This window comes from Prionailurus bengalensis, chromosome E2 (assembly GCF_016509475.1).
Source record: "Prionailurus bengalensis isolate Pbe53 chromosome E2, Fcat_Pben_1.1_paternal_pri, whole genome shotgun sequence".
In the NCBI taxonomy this organism is placed as follows: domain Eukaryota; kingdom Metazoa; phylum Chordata; class Mammalia; order Carnivora; family Felidae; genus Prionailurus; species Prionailurus bengalensis.
This window is the reverse complement of record NC_057352.1, coordinates 11,050,742-11,060,603: the sequence shown is the minus strand read 5'-3', so window position 1 is coordinate 11,060,603 and position 9,862 is coordinate 11,050,742. Positions and strand designations below refer to the sequence as shown.

General features: G+C 57.8%; 1 protein-coding gene across 3 annotated transcripts in view; it reads left to right on the top strand.

Annotated features, from left to right (window-relative positions):
- Positions 1–2,267: 2,267 nt before the first annotated feature.
- The window catches only part of HIF3A (hypoxia inducible factor 3 subunit alpha), a 30,540-nt gene continuing 22,945 nt past the window's right edge, over positions 2,268–9,862 (top strand). Inside the window, exons 1-3 of one of the 3 annotated variants that reach the window (XM_043600470.1) lie at positions 2,328–2,368; positions 7,374–7,564; positions 8,594–8,739. In XM_043600470.1, coding sequence (XP_043456405.1) covers positions 2,343–2,368; positions 7,374–7,564; positions 8,594–8,739 — 363 coding nt within the window. In that variant the 5' untranslated portion in view covers positions 2,328–2,342. Of the gene's footprint in view, positions 2,369–3,531; positions 3,736–7,373; positions 7,565–8,593; positions 8,740–9,862 lie in introns of those variants that run through there. The other 2 variants (XM_043600472.1, XM_043600473.1) reach the window with 2 other exon arrangements.

The following is a 9,862-nucleotide window of genomic DNA, read 5'->3' as shown; positions in this document are numbered from 1 at the left end:
AAACAGAGGATTCCCTTTGCCCAAGGCAGAGCATATTCAAAACAAAACAAAACAACAACAACAAAACCACAACTTCATCCATACAACCAAATAATCAATCTCCAAGCCATGTCCCTCTGGCCTCCTGAACATTTGTTTCTCCCAACGTTTCTTTATGAGCATTTTCAAAGTTATAGAACATTTGAAAGATTTCATGGTGACGAACACGAACCATGTCACCTAGGTTCTACGACTGCCATTGTGTTGTATTCATCCATCCACACTCCACAGAGCAGCCAGAGGAATCTTTATAAGGTGCACATTGTGTTCCTGTCCTGCTCAAAACTCTGCCATGGCTCCCTAGTGCCTTCAGAAGATTGCCCAGCCTTCTTTCATGGTTTTCAGATCTGGTTGGATTTCACCTGCCTGCACCCCTCCACCACCACCTCCCACCTCTTCTCTTTACGCTCCGGGTTGTAGTCGGAGTCCACTTCAAACATTGCCTTAGCTGCCAGGAACCGCCAAGTTAATGCTAACCTAGATTGTAGATGCCTGGTGCATCCGTACGTATTTTTAAATTCTGTTTTGATGTGTATTTAACAAGTGCCAGCTTCCCTTGGGCTCTGTCAATCCCTCGCATTGGCTCTCTGCTATGACTTGCACAGCCCCTGCTTCCGCATGTAGGACACTGCTTCCCCTGCAGCCCTTTCTAATTTAGGCCTCTTGTTTTCTCATACCCTACGTGCCTCCACACTGGAGCCTGGGAGATATTTTCTCTGTTTATCAAGATTCTTTTGAGCGAAAGCAGCTGAAGTCAACTCATACTAATCTAAGCACAAAGTCAACAAATAAGGTTATATTTAACAACAACAAGCACAGCCCCAGACACCGTAATGGTTCTGAGATTAACCTGGAGTTCAGGAATGGCTGGATCCAGGCACCCAGATGCTGATGTCAAGACCGTCTTTCACAAACTTTCATTTCTTCTGTATTGACTTTCATCTCACAAAGCCTCTCCTTTCCTGGGGACAGGGTGAGCCCCATCTGCTCCAGGGTCACCTCCCACCAGCTGGGCAACTCCAGCAGAAATACAGAACCTTTTTCTTTCCTTGCAGCAAATGTGTCCGGGTTGGTTCTCACTGGGCTGGGTTAGGTCCCATGTCTTCCCTGAACCAATCACGGTGACCAGGGAAACAGAATAAACTGATTGGCTAGGTTTGGATCCTCCTGTCCCCGAGCCGGTGAGGGGAGGGTTAGGGCCAGCCCTATTCAAATTTAAATAGAGTAAGAAGGGAGAGAAGTGGTTCCCCACTGGTAAACTGAGTGAGATGCTGGGAAGGGGCAAACCCTATAAACTCGGGCCATAGTATCCTTTTCCCTGTCCAAAGCTGCATCTGGAATACTGGTCGGCCGTGGATTAGTAAACCGCTCCCCTCCAACACACACACACACACATACACACACACACACACACACACACACACACACACACACACGCATACACAGTCTGTTCCCAATCCGATCCTAATAATGCTTTAGCCACTCCTTGGTGACCTTGTACCCTTCCCGTCTTACTTCGCTAGTAGATAGCATTTCTCTGCTCTTTTAAAAAGTTGGTGTGATTGAGTTGTACATATTTACTTGACATAAACTTGATCATTCAGCAGTGGGAACTTGAAAAGGGAGTTAGGGAGGCAAGAAGGTGGGGCTGCGGGTGCAGAGGGTGCCAGACTGGAGGAGTGGGGGTGAGGTGGGGATACTGGCTGCAGGGATGGGGGCAGAGGGGGCTGCGGACGAGAGGGAATGGTGGGGTCCATAGGGGGAGGGATTGGAGAGCTGGGGTGCGGTTGGCAGTGGGGGGTGGCGAGAGGCGGGGGTTCTCGCCAGTGGATAAGGGCAGAGCTGGGCGACTTGGGAGTGGGTGGGACGGTGGTCTGAGGGGCCCCACCGGGGGTGGGAAATGGAGGGCCGGGCCGGGGGTGAGAGTTGGGGGGTGCGGTGTAAGAGTCGGAGTGAATTGGGTGGATTCGGGAGAGGGTTGGTGTGGGAACTTGGCGAGAGAGGCTGGGCCGGGAGGCGCGGCCCGGGGACCCTGCGGGCGACACTGGCGAGGAAGTCCGCGGCGAGGGGTGTGGCTGGGGGGCGGTGTGTGCCGCGGTATACCACCCCCCTCCGGAGTTCTAGGTCCTCGCCTCTGGTCCCGCCTCTTTCTCGGAAGTGACAGACCCATCGCCCAACCAGAGCCGCGGGCCGGGCACGCCGCAGCCAACGGTGCGGCGGGGGGCGGAGCTGGGGAGGGGGCTCGCAGGGCCAGGGGAGGGGGCGAGGGGCCTCGAAGGGCTCCGGAGCGGCGACGGCGAGCCATGGCGCTGGGGCTGCAGCGCGCAAGGTACGGGGGTTCGGGGCGGGGATGATGGAAGTCGGGGGGCTTTCCTTCTAGGGACCCCTGAGCCGGGCGGGGGATGTGCGGGTGCCGGCCAAGGACGCCCCGGGACGCGCGGTTGGAGGCACATCCCCGCCGCACCCTACACCCTACCCGAGTGCAGGCGAGGGGGATTCCTCCAAGTCCCCGGCTGCCCCGCCCCTCTAGCCTGGAGTGACTTCAGGGCCGTGATCCCCACTTTCTTGCTGCCCCGAGTTCGCTTTCCCACCTGGTTGGGGTCCCCCACGGAACTGGGGGTGCTGGTGTTCGAGCAGTTCCCGGGCTTCTACGTAAGGCATTCTCCCTCCACATGTTGACATTACCGGCCTCCGAATTCCCAGAATTGAGGTGGTTCTTTGCAACCGGATCCCTGGGATCTTGGGGTGTATACAGCTATTACAGATATAGACAGCCCCTTGGAATGGGAAGTCACATTCTGAGTTCAAGAGAAGAGATATCTCCTATAATTGGATGCTTCCCCCCCTCCCCCCCGCCAGTCTTGCGAACCTTGGGTCCCCTAGAAATAAGCAGAGGTGGGTCTCCTTTCAGAAGCTATCTGGGAACCTTCCCGGGGACCTTTTGGTAAAGGTAGAGGCACCCCTTTTCATAACAAGGAAACAGCCCGACCCACTTCCCAAAGCCTAGCCCCTTCTCTCCCTCCTCCACCCCTACTCAGTGCCTGTGACCATGGCACAGCCTTATTTAGGGAATCCCCCCCCCCAACCCCCCCACCCCAGAGGGTGCTGTGTCTGATTCTGTGCAAGCAGGGAGTGTTCAGCTGGGTCCTCCTGACCGGAGCGTAGGTGTCCGTGATCCCCTCCCAGCAGGTGCAGATCCGCTGGGTGCTCTGGGTCTGCTGCCCGGGGGGGTCTATCTGGCCATGTTTTCATGGGACCCTGGAAAATCTTGCAGGCCCTCGGTTTCCCTTGTCCAATCTGAAGCATCCGGGAAGCCTCACCCCCTTCCCTCCTCCCTGGCTTCACAGGTCTGATTGGATCTGTCCACACCCCCATGTTTTTTACCACCCCCCCACCCCAAGCCGTTCCCCCCTCAGTTCTATTCCAGTCTCTGGCTCTGGGCCTGCCAGGGAACTCCATCCCACCCCTTCTGGGCCAGCCTCAGCCCAGCCCCTCCCAGCGCCCCCTCCTGGCTGGGTGGGGGCCCCCTTGGCTGAGCTGGGGCGCTCCCCTTCCCCACCAAGGCCAACCCTTTCCTGTGGTGTCATCCCAGTGCTGTGCACCACCCTCTCATAACTCGCACCCGGATCCCAGCCACGCTCCGTCCCCTCCTGCACCCCTAGGATGGCACTTGGGCCAAAGGGGGCCTAGGTGATGGTGAGTGGGCCCCCATACCTCGTCACCCCCTTCCCTTCCTCCAGCTCAGGCTTACTGCCATCCCACCCCGGGAAGGGATGTTCTTGGGAAGTTCCTGATGGGTATAAGGGCCCGGGTGCCCTCCCCCCACCACGCCCCAGATCAGAGGGTTCCTGGAGAAGATAGGACCTTGGGTACAGGCACCCCACTGGATTACCACATCCTCGGGAATGAGCAGAGGCAGAGGCAGAGAGACTCCTCCTGACTGGCCCCCACCCCGAGTCCCTTCTCAAACCCAAACCCTGCCTCTGGCCTCACGATGTCAAGAAGGGTCCCTGCCCAGATACAACCAAAGCCCCCCTAGATCCGCTACACTTTTTGCAAGACCCCCAATACCCAACTCAGTGTCAGAAGAGAGAGGGCCAAGGGCAGCCCTTAGTGTGCACAGGGTCTCCCTACTTTCTCATGCCTGTGTTCTTGGGTGGCAAGTTCTTCAGAGGTGGGCTTCTCCCTCTCTTGGTTGTGTGTGTGTGTGGGGGGCACTGGGCCCCAGCCCCCATTCCCAGGCCTCACCCTGGGGCCTCCAGGCCCTGGCCCCACCCCCTGTTCTCTGCTGGAACACAGAGGAAGGGTGGCCGGGTTCCAGCTGCACGTCCCAAGCCGGGCAGAGTGCCAGGGGGCTGGACCAGGGCTGGGCATGGGGCCAGCGGGGGAGACTGGCCAGCTGGGGAAATCCGGAGGCAGCAGAGGTGGGACACGGGGAAGGGACTGAGGCCACGGGGCCAAGGAGGGGCAGGGCAGGGGCCCCTGGGGTGGACATGCCCCCCAAGCCATGGCATCTAAGAGCACAGGCCCCAGAGTCAGGTTCGAATCCCAGCTCATCTGCTTCCTGGGTGTGTGGCCTTGTGTCAGTGACTGCCTCTCTGAGCCTCAGTCACATATCCTGGAAGATGGGGGATCATCCCTCCCCTCCACTGCACCACATCAGGATGAGGAGCAGTGAGGGAACCGATCTTTGGGGCAGGATACCCCCTAGGTGTGCGAAAGTCACGTGTGTAACCACACACACCACACCACAGGCCTCCCCGGTGCGCAAGAGGCTCCTCAGCCTTCCGTTCCTGATGTGGACCAAGAGGGGATAACAGAAAGTTTAAGTCTCTCCTGGCACTCCCCAATCGCCAGGCCCCCTTCTGAATCCTTGCCGTATGGTAATTCATTTCATCTTTAAAACAACCCTGGTGAGGTTGTGTTGCGATGCTCGATGCTCGATGCTCGGGGGAAGCCCTGCGACTTGTCCAAAGTTACACAGCTAGGACGTAGTGGGAGTCCCAAACCTGAGGAACGAGTCCCTACTCTGTTTAAACGAAAGGCTGAACAAGTCCCTACCCCATTTAACGAAAGGCCGGAGACCCAGGCCCGGAGACCCAGGCAGCTCTGAAGCCAGTGAGAGGCCCACACTTCCCGTCAGAAGAACATCCAGAGAACAGGCTGGGAGCTAGAAGGAGGGTCCTGCTGCAGCCACCAGCTGGCTCCTTCTATCGAAGTCTGCCACAGACAGGATTACAGAGCCCAGCTGCCCGGGAGGTGGGGGGCCAGCCCCACCCCCATTCCTGTTCCTACTCCCTCTTCCCTCCGTCTGGGCCCCCAGCTCAGGGAGGCCCGCCCACCCCCACCCTCTGGGCAGGAAGACAAACAGGGCTGGAACAGAACGGGACAGGACGGAATGTCCTCTGGGCAGAGCAGGACTGGAGGCCCCTGCCTCCCACCAGCCAGGAGGGAGGGAATGGGGGGGGCGGTGATTGCTGGCTCCCTCCACCCCTCCACCCAGCCTGCCCCCTTCTGTGCCTCCCACTGGCTGCAGGTTTTTTCCCCCAGCAGCCTGACAGGACAGTCCCCTTCCCTCTCCCCATCCGTGCCTGTGGGTGGGGCTTCAGATCTGCTTGGAGGGCGAGGTTGATGCCATCCCCAGGAGTGGCCTCTGGTTTTTGGAAGGGACAACCTCCCCTCCTAGAGTTGGGCTGGGTCACCAGGAAGGGATCAGAGAATGAAGGCATTGGAACCTCACTGCCTAAGTTCAAATCCCAGCTCTGTCAGTTACTGGCTTTGTGACTTTTGGGGCAAAGGACTTGCCCTGTCAGAGCCCCTGTTTCCACTCTGTGACATGGAGGTTTAAAGTGCCTCCTGGAATTGAATGAGTACACATAGGCAGAGTACTTAGAACAGTGCGAGACACATGCACGTTTAGCAAATTATAGCTGCTTATTAATGGCTTTCTCAAGATGATAAGTACGGAGAAGATTAGGGGCGCCTGGATGGCTCAGTCGGTTAAGCATCTGACTGCTGATCTCAGCTCAGGTCTTGATCTCAGGGTTGTGAGTTCAAGCCCTGCTCTGGGCTCCGTGGTGGGCCTAAAGCCTACTTAAAAAAATTACATATATATATAGGGGCACCTGGGTGGCTCAGTCAGTTACGTGTCTGACTTCGACTCAGGTCATGATCTCACAGTTCATGAGTTTGATATATATATATATATATATATATATATATATATATATATATACACACACACACACACACACACACATATACACGTGTGTGTGTGTATGTGTATTCAGAGAGGGAGAAGATTATATATACTATATGTAATATACTCTATAATTTTTCTTTTTTCAAAAAACCATGCAGTTTGGATTTGGACACTTAAGACAGTGGCGGTAGCAGAGAGAAGCACTAACCTGGAGATAAACCCAGAGCCACAGAACAGAGAAACGTGAAGAGTTCAGGCCCACCATTGTTCACACCTGGCTTCACTCGTTAGGGGCAAGCGCTGTGCCTGTCTGTGCCTTGGTTTCCTCGTCTGTTCAATGGGGATAATGTTATTGCCTTCTTGCTGGGGTTGTCTGAGGTCTAAGTGGGTTCAGGTCTTTTACCTCCTTGGCCTGGGGGCTGACAGTACATGCGGGATAAGTGGCAGATATTTGTGACAAAACAGTACTCATCCGTCTACCCCCAACCCCACGTGCAGAAGCCAGGCATTTGAAATGGATTAAAGGGCAGGGGTGAGTGGTTAGCCGTTGGCTTCACAGAACACTGGGGTTGGTTTGCTGTGTCACATCGGCAGGGCCCCTGGTGGTGGGTGGTTGGACTTTGAGATCTGTGTTCTAAGATTCTGAGGATTCAGCTCAGCTGAGGAGGGGAAAGGGCAGGAGAGAGGGTTCCGGGAGGCTGTAGGGTAGGGGGCCTGGAGGCTGCTGACATCATGCCCCCTCCCTTCCCTGGCTGGGGGCCAGCTCCGCCGGCCCTCTCCCAGCAGGAGGCCACCCTGTCCCCCAGGCGTCCCGGGCCCGGGGAATTGACAGCAGATAAGTCAGGGAGGGGACAGCGGCCCTTAGGCACGCCTCGGAGAGAAGCAAGGCGCTGGGGGCAGCAAGCGCCGGCGCGGGGACAGATAAAACCCGCGGCCGGGGAGCTGCCCCGGAGTATAACCCTCGCGGACCTAGAGAGCTCCGGGAACTCGCCCGGGCCACACAGCGGGACCTGCACGGTCGCGGCCCTGCCCTCTGTGAGCCCGGGCCCCGTGTGGCAGCGCCCCGCGCGCATGTCCCATCCAACTCTTTCCCTTCCGGGGCGCCGCCAGTGACCGCTGCCGATGCCCGCAGGTCGAGCACCGAGCTGCGCAAGGAGAAGTCCCGGGATGCGGCCCGCAGCCGGCGCAGCCAGGAGACCGAGGTGCTGTACCAGCTGGCGCACACGCTGCCCTTCGCGCGCGGGGTCAGCGCCCACCTGGACAAGGCTTCCATCATGCGCCTCACCATCAGCTACCTGCGCATGCACCGCCTCTGCGCCGCAGGTGAGCCACGCCCCCCGGGGGGGTTCCCCACCTCGGCGAGGCCCCGCCCCCACGTCGCCCCGGCGGGGCCCCACCCCCTGGGAGGTGCTTCCCCGGCGGGGCCCCGCCCTCTCCGTTGTCTCTCACGTGTGGCCCCGCCCCTTGGGAAGCCCCACCTCCCTCTAGGTGGCCCTCCTTGAGGAATAGGAGGCCGGCTAACTCCCTGGGGTGGTGCTTCAGCCCTTAGGATTTGGGAGATCCTTCTTGCAACGAATCCCCCCGGGGAGGCTTAGCTGCCCGATTTTTAATGCCTGCTTGAGAGAGTACCCTCCCCAGCTCCCTAAGGTCCATGACCCCTCCCCTTAGCCATCCTCTTGAATTCCCACCCAGTTGGAATTCTACCCTGCAGGAGGCTTTCACACACACACACACACACACACACACACACACACACACACTTTGGAATCCTCAGGACTTTATTTATGAGGAATGTGGAGTCATCTCTGGCAGGCTCTGCCCACAAGACTTCACTGCCCCCAAAGAATTTTATTTCTCTGGGAAGCACTGCCCCCTTAGAATTCTGTCACCTGGAAGCCCTCGCTTCTTTAGAATTCTGTCCATCTAGAAGGTCCTGCCCCAAGAATTCCGAACCCCCCTCCTTCCTCCCCTCCCCTGCCAGGGGAGTCTCGGGCCCCCTTAGAATTCTGACGCCCTCGAGCTCCCGGCCCCTTCAATGTTGATCTCCTGGGAATCCCATCTTTTTAGAACTCTGCCCTCCTAGGAAGCCTACCCCCCCTTAGAATTCTATTCCCGTGGGAGACCCCCCACCGCCTTAGAATTCTGTGTCCCCGGCAAGCCCTGCCCCCTTAGGATTACAATCCTTGGCGGCCCTGCCCTCTTCCTTGGGGACTCCAAGCCGCCGGTGTATGTTTCTTGCTCACCTGGGGGGTACCTAGAAGCTCTTCTGAGTGAGGGAAGGCAGAGGGAGGCTGGCCAGGGTGGATCCATGGCTGACTAGACACACCCCACCCACCCTGGCCCTGACACCAGGGGAGTGGAACCAGGTGGGAGCAGGGGGAGAAGTTCTGGATGCCTGCTACCTGAAGGCCCTGGAGGGCTTCGTCATGGTGCTCACTGCCGAGGGAGACATGGCTTACCTGTCGGAGAATGTCAGCAAACACCTGGGCCTCAGTCAGGTGAGAGGCGCTGCCTGCCTTGTGCCTGGCCCTGGGCAGGCGATGCCGGGATCCAGAGGTGACCGAGACTGCCCTAGTCCTGCCCTGACAGGGTTCCCCGTACAGAGGGGAGGCAGACGTGTCACCAGACAGGAGGACTCAGAATGATCGGGGCTGGGATGGGGCACTCTAGGGGGCTGTGTGAGCCAGGGGAAGGGGTGGGGGTAGGGGGTTACCTGACCCAGCCTGAGGGGGAATCGAGGGCCTCCTGGAAAAGAAGACACCTGAGCTGAAACCACAAGGACTTAGCCAGTCAGAAGGTAGGGCGAATGGACGGGAACAGCGAAGGCTGGGAATGTGCATGGCTGAGGGAACAGAATATGCAAAGGCCCAGAGGTGAGATAAAACGGAGCATTTGGAGGAAATCGAGATGCTTCTCCTGGCTAAGTGCAGAGTGCAAGGGGAGGGGTGAGAGGAAAAAAAAATCCTGAGGTCAACAGAGCTAGGTAATTTAGGACCAAAGCAGGTTTACTGCCAGGGCACTGGGGAGCCATAGAAGGATTTTCAGCAGGGGAGAGGCTGTGGGAGAGGTAGAACAGGACTTACGTTTTGGAAAGCTCTCTCTAGGCGTGCCCAGAGGTAGAGGTGGAGGCTGGGATTCGAGGCTGAGGGTCCACAGGGAGCGGTGCTGGGCCCCGGGTAAGAGAAGAGGGGCCTGAGCAGGGGTCTGGGGATGGGGAGGCAGGAGATACGGGTGGGGAACTGATTTCAGCTCATCCCTACAGCATGCCCCACGGGAGGGTTACCCTTCTTTTTCCTGTTTCACATAAACGGACTCCATACTTGGAGCCTATCTCCTGCTTTGTTATCCCACTCTTGGTACCATTTCCGCCCGAGCTTGGGGGTTCAGAGAGGTGACTGTCCCAAGGCCCCGAGGCTAGGAAGTGGCAGGGCCAGGATTTGAATCCAGCTACAAAGGGGCTGTTAGAGGAGAGAGAGCTCTCTTCCCCTGGTCCACACCACCACTGGATTGAGAGCTGTGTGGATCTGCCTCCATCTGATGCCCCTCCGGCCAGCGCCAGGCTCATTGCCTGAACTGAAACAACACGCTGAGTCCTTGGCTTGCCAAACAGGTGGGATTGGA